This window comes from Haemaphysalis longicornis, unplaced genomic scaffold, assembly GCF_048455015.1.
Source record: "Haemaphysalis longicornis isolate Haplotype H1 unplaced genomic scaffold, Haemaphysalis longicornis Haplotype H1 scaffold_10, whole genome shotgun sequence".
NCBI lineage: Eukaryota > Metazoa > Arthropoda > Arachnida > Ixodida > Ixodidae > Haemaphysalis > Haemaphysalis longicornis.
The window spans coordinates 89,335,542-89,351,222 of record NW_027526204.1 but is presented as its reverse complement, the minus strand read 5'-3'; the positions used below and the strand labels follow the sequence as shown (position 1 = coordinate 89,351,222).

General features: G+C 50.0%; 1 protein-coding gene across 2 annotated transcripts in view; it reads left to right on the top strand.

The window, feature by feature from the left end:
* LOC144158887 (neurocalcin homolog) overlaps positions 1–15,681 on the top strand; it is a 98,878-nt gene that overhangs the window by 16,767 nt on the left and 66,430 nt on the right. For both annotated transcript variants that reach the window (XM_077690070.1, XM_077690066.1), the window contains exon 2: positions 2,861–2,981. Coding sequence is in view for 1 of the 2 variants with exons in the window: in XM_077690066.1 (XP_077546192.1) it covers positions 2,927–2,981 (55 nt within the window). In the remaining variant the exon portion in view is untranslated. The remainder of the gene's footprint in view (positions 1–2,860; positions 2,982–15,681) is intronic.

Here is a 15,681-nt window from a genome sequence, read left to right as displayed (position 1 = left end):
AATCGATATCGCTGTTCCACATTACCGATGCCGTTTTCAAGCTATTTTTTTTCCCCTCGTGGCGCTTGGCACTCCCGCATCCTTGCCTCGGGGCGTGGCGGTGAAAACAAACAATGGTTCAGTTAGGGGGGAGCGGTACCAAAATAGATCCACTCTCATTGGCCTCCAGACGTATCCTCCCTTTTCGTTTCTCTTTGATTTCTTCGCGCGCGTACCTTCGCCGGCCTGCCATCTGTGATGGCTTGTGTCGGCTGTAACCTTTTGGGATGATGGTGTCGGCAGCGTGAATAAGCGGCCTACGAGTCACTTCCTGAGAGGTGCAAGTGACCCGTTTGTCAGTCCTGATGATTTGAGGAAGTTCTCTTTTCTTCTGTTGCTATTGCGTGAGGTTCCTGCTTTTTTTCTCTTTTGGCACAACTTAGGGCAGCATCATATGAATCAATGTTGTTGGAACCTGCAAGCAGGGCTTAGATGGGCATCCATTCATCGAATGATGCTAAAAAAACAATTTGGTTGCATGCGTGCGTGTTTGAATAAACACATTTATTGGCGGTATAGTGGGGACGTTGTGAATCGAGGGAAAAGAGGTCTGTGGAAAACTATAGCATGCGAAGCGATGCAAATGATGTATGGAATAAAAAAGATCCCATTCTCGCTGCAATGCGTTGTAGAAAAATGTTGTGAGGCTTCACAAGGCCAAGCCAGAAAGCCCAAAACAGGGGAGGAGGAGCAATTGAGTGGGTGGTTGCAAGTGGGAAAATGTTTGAGTTATTGAATAATTACATTAGAAAGATACGAGATTCTGGCAGCTTATTTTATGTTCGCGGTGGCAGCAATGAAACCTGAGCTGTGCCTTATTACTGTTGAATGCTCAAATGGGGCAGCTAGCTCGTGAAGCGACAATGTTGTACCTTGCTGTCGGTGTTTTGTGCTTTAATACGTTATAAATCCTTGTTTACTTGTGTGTAGTTAACTATTTTCACCCCTGACCATTGCGAAAAACTTTTCGCTGACTGCCCTTCTTTTGTGTGTGCAGTTTTCTTATGTTTATTGACTTCTGTTTGTTACTGCCTAAAATCTTGTTTTTTTTTTTTTTTGTTCTGGCCATCATATTTTTTATGCATTGTATCGCAAGTATCCCACGACAGTGCCGAACTCTGGGACCCCTTTCTATAAATTACTATGCGTATAAATAAATTCTATAAATTACTACATAATATAAATAATTTAACTATCCATGCACACTTTATAATATTTGTTATTAATAATGTAAAACTGAAGAAGACGGAGTCATCTTTGCTGCTGGGTCCAAGTTCATTTGTTTGATTCCCAACTGTGGTGGCTGCATTTCTGTTGCTAATGGAAGAAAAGGAACCAACAAACGTGGATGATGTTTGGGGGCATTTCGAAGGATCTTGCAAGGTTTAAGTCGATCTTGAGTCATCCACTATGTTTATTCTCTTTCTATAGCTAGCATCATAACTCAGACGTGGCGTCAGCAAATAAGTAAAGTGCCAGTTTGAACTTTTAATCCCTTCACCATATTGCATGGCAGCGGAGCTGCCAAGGGTACGATGATGAGCCAGGGCAGTTTTTCTTTTTTCAGGCTCTTCAACACACTTCTTGTCACTGAAAGAAAAATCAAGTGGCATGATTTTTAATGGATTGGAAAATCACTAGATTTTTCGATGGCTCATGTTATGGTTTTTTCGGAACAAAGCTTTGTGCATTGTTTTTTTTATATGCAGCTAGTTAATGCTTATTGAGTACAGACACTTGACCGGTTGTAGATGTTGTATATATTGACTGCAAGTTTAAGAAAATGTTTTCAGTGTGATTGCCGTCAGTTAAGTGGTAATCTGGCAGGACGTTTGGGCCTGAATTCCAAACTCGTCAGCAGCAAAAGGGCAGCATCACCCTGTGGGGCAGCGCACAATTTGTCATCACCATTTGTGTGGTGAAAATTTATTGCATGACGCATGCTGTGGCACGTCATTTCTTCTGTGACAGTGCTGGGAAAAAGGGCATGCCTTCAGCGTTCTTCACCGCAATTGTTTGCTACTGTTCACAGCGCCAAAGATGTGCAAAAGCTTGCGTGCACTTTAAAGGAATCATGAAGAGAAAATACAACTTCGTGTAATTTGAAAGAACTAGGATTCAGTATCTCACTCAGCTCCATTTCAGCCACAAAAGATGCTTTTTAACAAAAAAATAAGCAAGAAGTATTTAAAAACTTTCAAATTTTGCACCACAGTGACATGGTATGAGCAAGAGTGACGTCATACGGGCCAACAATAAAACATAATTTTCAGTGCGCTAACTGCACGTTAGCATTCAAGTGATGCGGTCAAATGGAACGAGAGGCTCCATTACAGACGTCCAGTCGTGTGTCGTCGCGACAGGTCAGTTAGGCGGCCGAAGCGTTTAAAACAGCTCCGTACTGCCAGCGGATTGCGCAAACAGCCGTGAAGGGGAAGCGACATTCGGGCCGGCCATCTGCTTCGTTCGCAAACCAGCCAGGAGAACTGGTTGGGCGCTCTGCTGGGCACACTTCTATGTCTTGCGCATGTGTGAAGTAGTTGCTGGAAGGCTTGATCTGACCGGCCAGCCGCTCATTCGCTGGTTGCAACGTCGCTTCAGCCTAGCTCTAATCGCCACACTCTTCTCAGTTTCGTGAATTGCCTATTTTCGCCGGTTGTTTGTGCCTTGCGTGTGCGTGTTTCAGCGGTTATATTTTGTACCTTGCAGTCTTTTTGGGAGCGCTATATGGAGATGGGGTTTTCAAGAGGTCGAAATTTTCGGTGCTGTTGGCCGTTTTAACTCCTTTCCTCTGCGTTTGTTTCGCCGTCTCGCTACCCAGGTGGCGCCACATGCCGCACAGGAGGCCCCGGGCCCTGGGAGTTGGGCCCCGCCACGACGCCCCCCAATGAAGTCCCGCCCCCATGGCGCCAGGTGGCACAGGGAAACGGAAGAACCCTTAGGTGAGCCAACCATTGCTGTCGACCTCTTGAGCAGCTGACAGAGTGCACCGTAGGCTTTCATGCAATGAATACCCAGAGAGGAATATGGCGCTGTGGTGGGGGAGATGGGCAAGGGTGGATTCGGACTGGCACTTGGTGTCGTACAAAAAGGGCTGCCAATTGGATTGCTCGGCCAGTTTTGCAATCGTCAGGGTTTTGGTTGGCAGCCATTGTCAATGTTGGTTGCAAGCGGCGCTTTTGGAAAGAAAGAGCGTTCAGAAATGTGTGCTCTTTTTTTTTCTGAACGATGGGGTTGTTTTGAAAAGTCCCCCGTTTCCACTGTATTTGGCAGCTAAAGGTGTATGTACTCCGTACATCTGCTTTTTGCCTAACCGCACTGTTCGATTTCACTCGTGACCTGTTTCTACTGAAAAGCTTTCTTGTACAGTATACTTTGTAAACAACGAATTGTATAATAAGTGCTTTACTTGCAAATGTTATTTCTGCAACCGTAAAAATGCTTTGAGCCTTGTCAAAATGAATCCACCACTGCCCGTGGCTCCCATGATAAAGTGGTTGCCATAGTATTGGAGTTCACGTTGCCTAGCACCCAACTCCTCCCCAAGTATTGTTGTATGAAACAGTATGGCGTGCAAAAGGAGCGCGTTCTCAACAGAACACGAAGGGCTAAGAGCAAGCATCAGCAGAGCAGTATGCCATGTTTATAAATACTACTGCATTGTATGGGTCGACAGTGACCACTTTATATCCTCCAGGACCTATATAAAAATTCTTCATTCTTGCTGAAAAAAAGTAATAGTCAGCATTTACTGTCTCTTCAGGAGGTATTTGCATGAAGCATACTTTGGTGGGGGCAAAATTAATTTCCATGACAAACCAGTCTCAGTCTTAAAAATCAAATCGAATTGGTTTAACACATCAATCGAGACATCAATCTCAGAAATTAGAATAGATGTGTTTTAAAGGATAGAGCACCTATTTATCACTTGTGCAAAAAGAACCGCAAGAGGCGCGTTCCACATGTCTGATGCAGTTACCTCCTCTCTAGCTTTGTATTGGATAGTTTTGAGTCGCAACATCTTTAAGCTACCAGCCTGGGTTGTTCGGTGACTGAGCTCTCTTCAATAAAAACGTGGCTATGGTAGGAATAGAAATGGGTGGGGACACTCTACACATGACGCACGTAGCATCAAAAGCACTGAGGCAGAGTAAATATACAAACCAGACTCTTCAAGAGCATGACACACAACCTTTCCATCACGGTTCATCGACAGTGACATACGAAGTGCACTGCCGCCATTTCCACTTGAAACGGGACCTCCTTTTGCAATAGTGTCCCCTTTCTTTTTTTTCTTTTCCTTTTTTTGCTGCCAAATCCCCACCCTTTTGCCATGACTTGTCCCATTTCACAGTGGCCTGGGAAGGGATGGAGGGGACGGTGCGACCGTATAAATTGGCCGTTTCGCGGGTGTGTCCCGCACCGAGCCACGGCTCACGTTCAAGCGGCCATCCTTCTCTGTGTCTGCGGGGCCGGAATGACCTTTCCCCTCCCCCCCTTATTTTCCCGGTTCAGGGGAGGGGCACTCCCACTGACCCCTTTTCCTTCCCTGTATTGTTTTTTACCATCTTCCTGCTTCCCTCCATTTCCCTATTCTTCTGTTGCCCCATTGTCAACGGAGTGCTTCTTTTGCCCTTGTTTCGCCGTCACCGCCGGCACGTCTGTTCTGCGACGAATTGTCTGCATGTTCCCTAAAAGTGGCTTTTGCTCTTTCCCCATATTTCCGCAACCTCTTTCTGCAACCCTTCACACAGCTTTGCCCTTTTCCTTTCATTGTTGTTCTTTGCAGTCAGCCAGCCCTCTTTCGTGTTAGGGAAGGGAGTACACAGTGGGGATGAAGGTGTTTCTCTAATGAACCCTCTTCATTACTCCAGAAATGCTCCTCGTTTGCATAATTTCAGTTCTCTTTGTCGTCCCCTGACTGTTTCTTTCTTTTTTCTCCCCATTGTCTGGTTTGGGAGTGAGGGGAGCGACGGTGGTGCTGTGCCGCAAGTGGCGGTGCGTTTAAAAGGTTCCCTGTGCTCGTTTTAAGTGTGGGCTAATTACTGTAACGGGCTGCCCGCAGTGAGCCGTCCGGGCAAATGTCAGGAGGGGTGTAGCCACGTTTTCTCGCCGTCGCCCGCTAAACCCGAAGCCTCGCCCGATAACGCAGAGGCTTCCGTACGCTGCGGGACTTAATTTTACGCACGCACCGCCTCTCGCAGTTGCTCAACTCCTTTTTCGTGTTGCGTCTCCTCTCCGCCCCTTCCCCGGTTTTACCCCCTCTCTAGCTTTCTCACCTTTCCCCTTTTCTCATCGAGGCTTGCATGCAGTCCTGCGACGCGGTTTATTCTGTGAGCACTGCGTGTCGGCCGCTGGACTGTGCAACACTTCTGGTGCCAGTTCTGTACTTTCCCCGCTTTTTGATCCCCTCGTTTACGCTCTCCAACCAGACCCTTCTCTCTTTCCTTTAACTCACACTCTGTGCTGCTGCCTTTGTTTCTCCTGCCTGCCCGCTTATTTCTCTCGGTCGTCCCTGCCTCGTGATGGGTTCGAGACGGCACAGTTTGTCGTCGAAGCCGGGCGCTTAGTACAGCATACGTGGCTTTGGCCACCGGACGGCTTAGCTGTGGCCCTTTTTGTGGGACGGTGACCAGCTAGTGTGTCTAACTCGTACCTGCGACGAAGCCACCGAGTCTGCGTCCGTTCTTGTGTGGCCATCACCTGTGGATACGCTCGCGAATTGAACGAAGCCGCCGCTGTCAGGGAACGACGCTTCGGAGCCTGCCTGTGGAGCTGCTTCGGTGGGTAAGTGGCTGGCTCTTTTAGCTCCTGTTCTGCATGCAAGTGCTTTTGCAAGGAGGCAGAAAGTCTGCGCGTTAGCTGGTTCTTGACAGGCTGTTCAGGATTTGCAGGCACGGTCGTTAGTTAGATGATTGAGCGACAGAGCCTCCGGTTAGTTTGTTCGCATGGAGTCGCGGTCTTGTTCTTCTTGAGTGATTGTAGGGTTTAACGCCCCGACGCAGCGCGGGCGATGAGGCGCGCCGTAGTGGCGGGCTTCGAATTGATTTTGACCACCTGGGGATCTTTATTGTGCGCCGAAATCTCGTACACTTGGGCGTTTTTGCTTTTCACTGCAATCAGAAAAGTGGCCACTGCATCCAAAAATCTAACCCGCGTCCTTGTGCTCAGCAGCACAACGCCTTAGCCACTGGGCCACCGCACCGGGTGTGGTCTTGTTCTTGAAAGGGTCCAAGATAGCACCTTTGGCTGCACAGCACCGAGGGTGCATTTCGATTCATGATTAGCATAGGACTTGTTCTGCCTAGGTGTAGGGGGCCTTGATGTGTGAACATGGCAGACAGTGCGTGGCTGTAACAGAGCTGTTGGTTTCGTGTAAACGATATCCTTAATCCAGTGCGAGTGTTACAACTCACGAGATGTGCGGTTCTCTGGTGTGGAAAAAAAATGGCATAAAAATAGAGGGTAATGATGTAAGCAGCTGAGTTGCTGGCTTATTACAAACATATTGGTGGACGATCTGCAGCCCAGTGTTCAATGCAATTCTTCTGTAGATGTGGACCAAAAACGGAAGAAGAACACAAGACGTCACCGTGGCATAACATCGCATGAAAAAGTACTCTCCATCAGCGAACTGAACTAGTTAATTTTAATGTAGTAAACTGTTTCATTGTGCAGCGGGTGGTAGTAAATGACCCTCAAGCAGCACACCTGTAAACCTGCAAGAATAGCGGCTACCGGAGGCTCTCGCAACAGCGGTCACGGGTTACCGGGACCCGACTGCGCAGGCGCGCGCGAGGAGTGCGAAGACGTTGCCCCTCAGTAGAGCGAATGCGCGGGCATGGCTTAGGAGGCCGGCCCGCGGAACTAATCCACCCTACTGGAACGACTGTGCACCTGCCGAGCCGGGCCTCGCTACCCGCCGCCGTAGCGTTAGCGGCTAAAAGCATAGCGGCTAGCGTGAGCTAACGCTACGGCGGCGGGTAGCGAGGCCCGGCTCGGCAGGTGCGTCGTTCCGCGGGGACGGGCGCCAGTGCGTCGCTAAGCCCGCGCATTCGTTCCGCAGAGGGGCGACCTCCTCGACCTCCCCGCGCGCGCGCGCACCCCACTTACCCGCCGCCGTATCGTTAGCGTACGCTAGCCGCTATGCTAAATCTCTCTAATGGGGTGCGGCGTGGCGTACCGTCACTGTCCCTCACACCGGTGGACGCCATTCATTCACTATACCGAGTCCAGTACTCCGCAGTGAAACAATGATGCAAAAAAAAAGTCCTGACATTTTTTCCCCCGCCTTTTTGCTTACCGGGGATCTCGTTACCCCACTTACCGCGGCGGGTCGTCGAACGTGACCCGGTCCCTCGTGAGGCGGCAGCGGGAGCCGCAACGTGCGGTAACATATATAGGGGCACCACACCCATGTGCGGGGAAGGAGGCGTAGACGAGCCTGGAGGGCGCTGTGCGGTTACGCCTCTTCTTGGCCTCGTTTCTGGTCACGTGGCCGCGCCGCCGCTGCTGACACGCTATGCACCCTGGGAATAAAAGCCCCGGGCCCGCGCGGACACCACCCGAGTTCTTTTTCCCGGGAAGGTGTTCACTTCGCCGGAAGGTTGCGCAAAAGCGCTTCTGCGACAGAGCTGACCTTTTAGACGGCGGAATCGGCGGCCGCAGGCGACGATATCACGTGGCTCCGTAGTGGTTGGTGCACAAGAGGCCGCGGAAGTCGTGAAAAGACAACCGGAAGGGACGTCATTTATCCGTGACGTCATCGCAGTGGAGCTGCAGTGGATGCGTGACTAGTGGGCTGCAACTACAGCGACTACAGTGCTTTTGGAGCACTGTAGCTGTGACGGTTGGGCCCTCGTATTGGTAGCTTTCGGGGAGCGTGGAGGATGTCTCAGGCGAGTGTTGCAGACGGTGCTCGATCATCGACAAAATGGGGGGAGGGCAAGGTCGATTGGCGGCCATTTGTGGTCCGGCTCTTCGACTGAATGGGCGCGGCGCTGCTGTAGACATCGTCGTTCGTAGGTGATGCGTGCGCCTTGCCGTGGACGCCGTAGTTGCTGAATTGCGCTAACCCTGACACCAGCATTTTAGCAGGTGTATGTAGAACACGTAGTACAAAATAATATAGTTTGCTCAGTCATATGCATTGATTCACTAGGTGTAGTGACAGCCCTATCGTTAGCGAAGTCCCGAAAGAATGCAGTGTTCAACTCGCTCATTAACAACTATCATGTCAGCATACTCGATGGGGCTCGAAATCATAGTCTGCTGGGTTCCTGGCCATTGTGGAATAGCGGGAAATGAGGCTGCTGAGAGGTAGGCAGCTGCTGCTGCTCATCGTAGCAATGTGGACATTCTGCCAGTGCCTTACTGCGATCTCAAATCGCTCAGTAAAAGAAAACTCCGGGAACTCTGGCAGAAACACTGGGACACACAGACAGAAAATAAACTTCATGCAATTGAACCACAAATAGGCGGGCACCTAAAAGAAAAAAAAAGCTACACAGATCTGTAGAAGTTGCTCTTTGTCGTTTAAGAATAGGGCACACACATGGCACGCATGGATACCTTTTGAACGGAACACCACGGCCAAGATGTGATAATTGTGGAGGATTTCTCTCTGTACTCCATATTCTAGTTGAATGTAGGTACTCGAAACACAAAAGACAGCCATTTCGCTAATCTGTACATACAACACATACCACTGTACCCGGCACACTTTCTCTCTGATGAAGGAATAATCAGTCACGAAAAAGTTTTAGACTACCTGGCTGAGGTTGATTTTTTAAGGAAAATTCCTATCGCGCATGACCATAGGTTGTCCGTCAGTAATGAGGGCACTGCTGAGGTACTTTTCCGTCACACTCAGGGGCCTCATCCTTTTTTTGCTTGACAAAAACTCTCCCCGAGGCACCCTGATTTTTAGCCCGAATCTTCTTCAACGCTCTCAAGTAGTTTTATTCATTTTTTACTGACAATCAGGGCTTATACACGAATTTTACATAAGCACCTTTTAGCGAAAGCATGCAGCGTATAGCACCTGAGACACAACACTTTTTTGGCGCTCTTTGGCCTCGAAGCCCTTGCGCCATTAAACGCAATCATCATCACCATCATCAATTGCGCTGCACGCTGTGGGGTGAGCGTTTATATTGATTGGATTGGATTGGAGTTGGTCGCCAAGCGAGCATGTATGCGTTGTGTCAAGGAAGCAGTCAACGTCCCTCTGTGGCACCAAGGATGTGTACAGTGCTTCATTCCTGGGTGTGGCAGAAGTGAAGAAAAATAAGAAGAGAAAAAAAAAATGGCTGCTATTGCTAATGAAACACCTAGAGACAGCGGGAATGAGAAGAAAAAAAAAAAGAAGGAAGCTCATACTAACGCGTAAGCCTTGAAGGTAGCGAAGCTGTACGCAACGATTGCAGTCGATTTGCTTCTTTTTCGCTGCCGCAACGACCTTTAATCCATCATTGGTGCAATAAGTGTGGCCTTATTTCACTTTTTTTTTTTTTTGAAGTGAATATTATTGGAGGTCGCCTTGGAGGGGCGTCCGCTATGACGTGTCTTTTTCGTTCTGAGCAAGTGCTGCCCTTATTACGGCGAATGTCGGAGTCTTTCTTGTTCCGAGCAAGTTTTGCCACGATTATGGTGAACGCTGGTTTTTTTTTTTTTTCCCCAATCTTGGCCCATCTCTCTAAAGAGGTATGCCTGGCTTGACAAACGTTGCCAAGGGACGCTGGGCGGTCGTCGCGAGGCACGCGTGCGCTGGGCGTTTTCTTGGTTTTGTTAGGCGTTTTCTTGGTTTTATGCCGGGCGGGCGCCGCAAAGCCCGCACTCACGTGTGCGCGCTCGGCAATTTCTTGGTATTTCTGACTGCGGACACGAAAAATAACGATTTGCTAAACAGCTTCGCTGTTAAAAAAAATTGGTCGCCATCTCGTCCTGCCAAAGTTGATGTCAATCAAGGCTGTTGTAACCACTACAAATGGTGATGGAGGAGTGTATGAAATGTTTCTCGTCGTCTCGGCGGGCTTGAGGGGTGCAGAACTTCGGGTGCAGAAGCCATGATTGCTGGTCAGTTCGCATTACGCGACATTTGTTTACACTGCGACGGTTCAGTGTTGCCGCCATTTTGTCGTTTCTGCGATTTAGTCGGTCAGCTCTGGTAGGCTTAGCTTGTCCTCCTCCCTGCTCTGCGGCTGCGCGCGCGACTGACGTCGTTTCGAATGCGAATCAAAGATACGCGTGTAACCGCATTTCAGCTGCAGAAGTGTGTCCAAAGATCCCGTTTCGCTGCATCTTCGCTATAGTGTTGTTTTAACAAAGACGACGCGGTCAAAGTTAGCGGCGAGGGCGTAGATGCGGCAATCTCGCAACACTGGTGAACGACAAAAATGGCCGCCGTTACTGACTTTCGTGCTTCAGTGGCGGTACTCTAATACCTTATCTACTGACACTAAGCTCGACTTCTCTGACCAGGTATACAGCTTTGCTGTAAAAGTCTCGTGTCCTTGAAGCTAGAAGCGTTCTAGCGCGAGGCGTTGGAAAACGAATGTCCCGGTGTGTTTTTTAGTGCGCGTTTTTGCCCACGGAGATGAAACCGTTTGGGGGGTAGAGCCTCGCTGTAAAAAACGAGCGGGAAGAATTCGGCAACAAGAAAGCACAGTGGTATCACTAGGACGCACCAGTTGGTGTAAGTCACAAGTGTTGCGTGCGTTTCACATGTATCATGCCAAGGCTTAGCGCCACAGCCCAAACTTCTTTTAAGCACTTGGTAAATGTTTAACCCCCCCCCCCCCAAAAAAAAACAACAACAAAAAACAAAAACAAGGGATTGCACTATGCACAGGGGGGAGTGAATTTCAGCTTCAGTTGCAGTTACTGATTAAAACTGGCAGCTGCTGTTTACATTTGTACGAGTTGCCGTTTTATCAAGCTTTGCCATCAGCGGTATGTGCCACTATGGTTTCGCTGTTTTCGAGAACGGCATCACGTGCGCCCGGGCGGCACTCCCTGCCGTGAGATTGATGTTAGAGAGTTTTAGCAGTCCGCCTGTTCCGTCGTGTACGTAGTTGCCGTGATTACCGGGACCCGACTGCGCATGCGCGCGTGGAAGGACGAGGAGGAAGGGAGAGAAGGCGCACCCCACCATGGCGAATGCGCGGGCATGGCGAGGGCCGGCCCGCGGAACCAACCCCCTACCGCGACGAATGCACAAGTGCCCAGACGGGTCCCGTTCAACACGGCAACTACGTACACGAAAACTCTCTATTATCGGATTCTACACAATTCGATTAGCCTTAGCGTCTGTAGCAGATGCCTTCGTCCTTCTGTAGATGTGATGATGACGGGGATGAATATGAAGTGTTTATTCGATACTGGGATGTTGTGCGGAGGTAACAACAGTTCGTTCGCGGTATACCCCGAAACGGGGAGAGGTGTATACGTTTGGGCGCCTCGGGGTGCGAAGGGCTGGATTCGCCGTCTTGTATGTCCCCTGGTCAGATGTATAATTCTTCGTTCAGAGAAACGATGCCTCGTACTGAGTTATTCAAGAAGCTTTTACATATTCCTCCCTTCCCCCCTTTTCGGGAGCAGCAAGCCGGCGTGTTGAACAACGATAACGCCGCTGACGGGAACGGCGGTCAAGTCGCTCGCGGCCGCCGCTGCACTTGACACGTGTTTCATAAATAAGCCGGCGCGCGCGCGTGGTGGTCGAAACGGCGGCGTACTACACTACACTACAGTGGTGCGTGCCTGCGCAGTAGCTCCCTTTCCGCCGCCGTGGTGTGGTGTAATATAATTATGCGTGTTTCCGGTGCTCGCGCGGAAGCACTACGCTGTAATGACAGCTCGGCGTGGCCTCTCGCTTTTTCTGACGAGTTTTCTCTTTTTGCTGATACCTTCGTTTTACTTTACCCCCTCCGCCTGAGATGTGGCCGGAAGCGAACAAAAAGAAAAGAGGTTTAGGCGGAAGAGAAGACGGCGGTGCGCGTTTACATAATTCATAACCGGGCCAGCCGCGCTGATGAACAAGTAGGGGCGCTCGGGTTATGCGTTATGCATATGTCCCCCCGCCTCTCCTCCGACCTCCCTCTCCAACTAACTGTCCGAACGCGCTGAACGACCGCTAAGAGGCGGATAGTAGTAGTTCGTGTGTGCGTTTCGCTGCTTGTCTTCGCGCTTCTTTCGGTCCCTCGCGCGTGAAATTCGTTCGATCCCGGTCCTGGCCGTCAGAGCTGTAGACGCCTCTTGTTTTGGTCCCCTTTTTTATTCTTTTTTTTTTCTTTTTTGATTGACCCCCTTTCTGACGCGATCAAAAGGGTCGAGTTTCCGCTTGGTGCTGTGCGCGCGCGCGAGTGTTTACACGGAAACTCGATGCGGCCTGCGCCGCCCCCCTCCACGCCCTTCGTGTAGTTTTGGGGCAGACCGACGGGGTTCGAGTCGTTAACGACGGTCTGGCAGCGCGCGATTTGAGCTGGTGGCGCGCCTAGTGGGGTAATGATCGTTATCGACGTGTTGGTCTGGTCGGTCTGTTGCGACTTGGTTCATTAAAAGGACCGCTTTGTCGCGGTAATATTGACACCAATTTTATCGAAAATTTCAAACAAATTATCTAGATATTAGGGAAAGCATAAAGCAGTGGCGACTCCCCGGCAATTTTTCTATGGCGTCACAGATTCTTGTTTGTGCGATTGACGGCCACCAACTTGAGCCACCGCCTCACAAACATGACTAGGCAGTTGTAGTGGGCCGTCTAGTTCCATTGACCGTATCACTTTAATGCTAACGTGTACTTGACACACGGGTGACCGCTTTTTTTTTTACTGCTGTCCTACATTGCGTCTTTCCTGCCCATAGTCGTCGCAGTGCGTAGTTCCAAGATTTTTCAGTACTTTGGGCACTGGTCACCCAGTGCTAGTTCGTTCAGATTGATCAAAGTTCGTTTTTGTCTTCGTGTCCATTTTCGTCATTACCACCGCAGAGGTGTCCGTGGCGGCGTGTTGAACGCGCTCGCCTCTGTGGAGGTAGCGTGGTCGTTCGGCGGCGTGTACGGTCGATGAGTGTTTTTCGCCGGCGCCCACGGTGTCGTCCGCGTGCTTCGGTGGCCCCTAAATAGTTCGCGGTTCGCTGTACACGTGACGGTACTTTAACGACCCGGTTTTTCGGTCTCCTTGGGGGATGCGCACGTGGAACGGGTGCATGTAGCTCACACACTTCATTGTTGTGTTTTGTCTCCCGTCGCCTTCGTTCTCACGTCCCCTTTTCTCTTTGTGCGCTGTTTTACGATCTGATTCAGCGATTCCTTAATTTTAAGCTTGAAGCTTAGGTAATTGAATTGTTTATTTCGGCAACAAAAAGAGGTTGTCCTGGGGCTTTGGCAAAAGGCGACGTTCAAAGTCGCCTGAGTGGGCCCCTGGCCTCGGGCAGCACAATCGCACAAACAACAGTGTGTTACAAAAACAGTTTGTTACAAAACTGTTACAAAACTATTGCAAACGTTTACAAAAACAGTTTGTTACAGTTTGTCGGCTTGTGTAATTCAAAGCTTATACAATTCTATATACGACTGTAGAACAACACCAGGCTAACCGTACACACTTTGTATCCATTTCTGCAGTCTGCACAGTATTCACAATCCAAATTTGTAGGTATATAAATGTGCGTAATAAAATAACTCTTGTTACATATCCCTTCAATCCCTTCTCAGTAATGAGTGTCGAAAGTTAGGATTTTTTGCGGGAGAACCCTTACGCGACGGCAAATTAAATTAGACGAAACACATGAGCAAAAAGACGCGTCTGCGCGCGTGTTTTCCCGCTCCAAGAGCCGGTTTTGCTACGGGAAGACGCGCGGATCGGCAGCTCCCGTGCGCGTCCAGCCTGCTAGATATTTTGCCGCGCCGCGCTGGAAGTCGGATTGCTCGGACGCATATATGTGTCTACCGCTTAAAACTACCACGTACTAAGCGGTGGTGCCGCTAAACCGGTATGTTAGGTTGTGTCGCCTGAAATATTTGAAAGCCGCCGCGGGTTGGCTCAGCGGCTAAGGCGTTTAGCTGCTGAGTGCAAGGATGCGGGTTCGAGTGGCGGCCCTGCTGGGCCTTTTTCTGCCGAAGGTGCAAACAGAGAGAGAGAGAGAGAGAGAGAGAGAGAGAGAGAGAGAGAGAGAGAGAGAGAGAGAGAGAGAGAGAGAGAGAGAGAGAGAGAGAGAGAGATAGCCAAGGTGTAGCTTTGGGGCGTAAAAAAAATTGAAGTCTACGACATCATTTTTGTACTTCTGAGGTCCGGCTGGTGTTTTTTGACGCAAGCAGGACGCAGGCGTAAACGCAAATGCGGAACTGATAACCGGAATGCAGATCCTGTGCGATTTCGATTCGTAAATGTCGCTCGGTGGTATGATTGGTCGTTGCAACGTGCACGTACGGCCGAATGACGGGGTCCTCTTAAACGAAAGCAACCGAAACTTGTATTTGTTCAAGGTTCATACTTCGTTCTCGCGTCCCATTCGTCTAGGAAATTTATCCCACCACTCCGAGCGTATACGCGCATTACCCAATCAAAGGTTCTGAGAAAAAAAGCGCGTATGGGCCGTTGCCAACTCATCCAGATTCTCCCCCCCCCTTCTTCCCCCCGTTTTTCTCCCACGTCTTTGTATCCCTCGTAGTATTTGAGCTCCCGTCTGTATACGGCCTGAGTCACTGCAGCCGCTGCCTTGCTTCGTGTGTCCTTTTTTCTTATTTCTTTTGTTCCGCTGTATACGCAGAAGCCATCACCGCCACCCACGCACCCTTGGTTGACATCCTTTTTTTTTTCCCGGCCCGAATACTGCGTCTTTCGCCGCTTCCCCCTATAATTCGTTCGCTCCGGGACCCAGTATTAGGCGCAGTTTAGCGGACGTCGCTGGCGATGGAACCGTTACACGCTGCTGGCGTTCGCGGATCGCGCGCGCGGAGAATAAAAAAAAAAATCGCTCGGCCTCCGTATATAAACCCCCGGGGACTGTGTGTAACCCAGCCGTTCCTCCAATGAACTTCCGCCTTATTGGCTCCTCCTCGTCGTCTTCTTAATCCCGTCGAATTTTGTTTTCCCCCAGTTCTTTCATGTCCGCATCGTTGCTTCTTCCTACCCCAGCAATGTGCCAGCGTCGCATGGTATAGTTTGTTCGTCCTCTATATAGCGGCCAGATTGGTCATCCCCATATGCGGAGAACGACGCGTTTCCGCGCGCGTTTTTTTTTTTTTTTCCCCTCTCCGAAGCCGGTCCTGCACGCGTGTACCTGACCGCAGCCGGAGAGGGAATAAAACGCGCGTGAAAACGCGTCGTTCTTCGCAGATCTGTTTCGCCCTTACAGGCCTTACACATATAACTTGGTGGTGGTGGTTGTCGCTGCCGCCGCCGCCGCCGCTGCCGCCGTGTCGTCGTCGTCAACGTCTTGTGCTCCGCAGGAGCCGCCGAGCGGGACGCGACGAGACTGTATTGATCTCTCGCGCTATTCTTGTTTCCTTCTTTCGCTCGCTTTCGCCCTCTCTCTCATTATTTCGTGCTGTTGCACCTTTTTTTTTTCCTTTCCTTTTGCCGAGCCGTTATTTCGTAAACGCGAACGTTCACTTGAGCTTATCTTGCTGATTAACGTTCT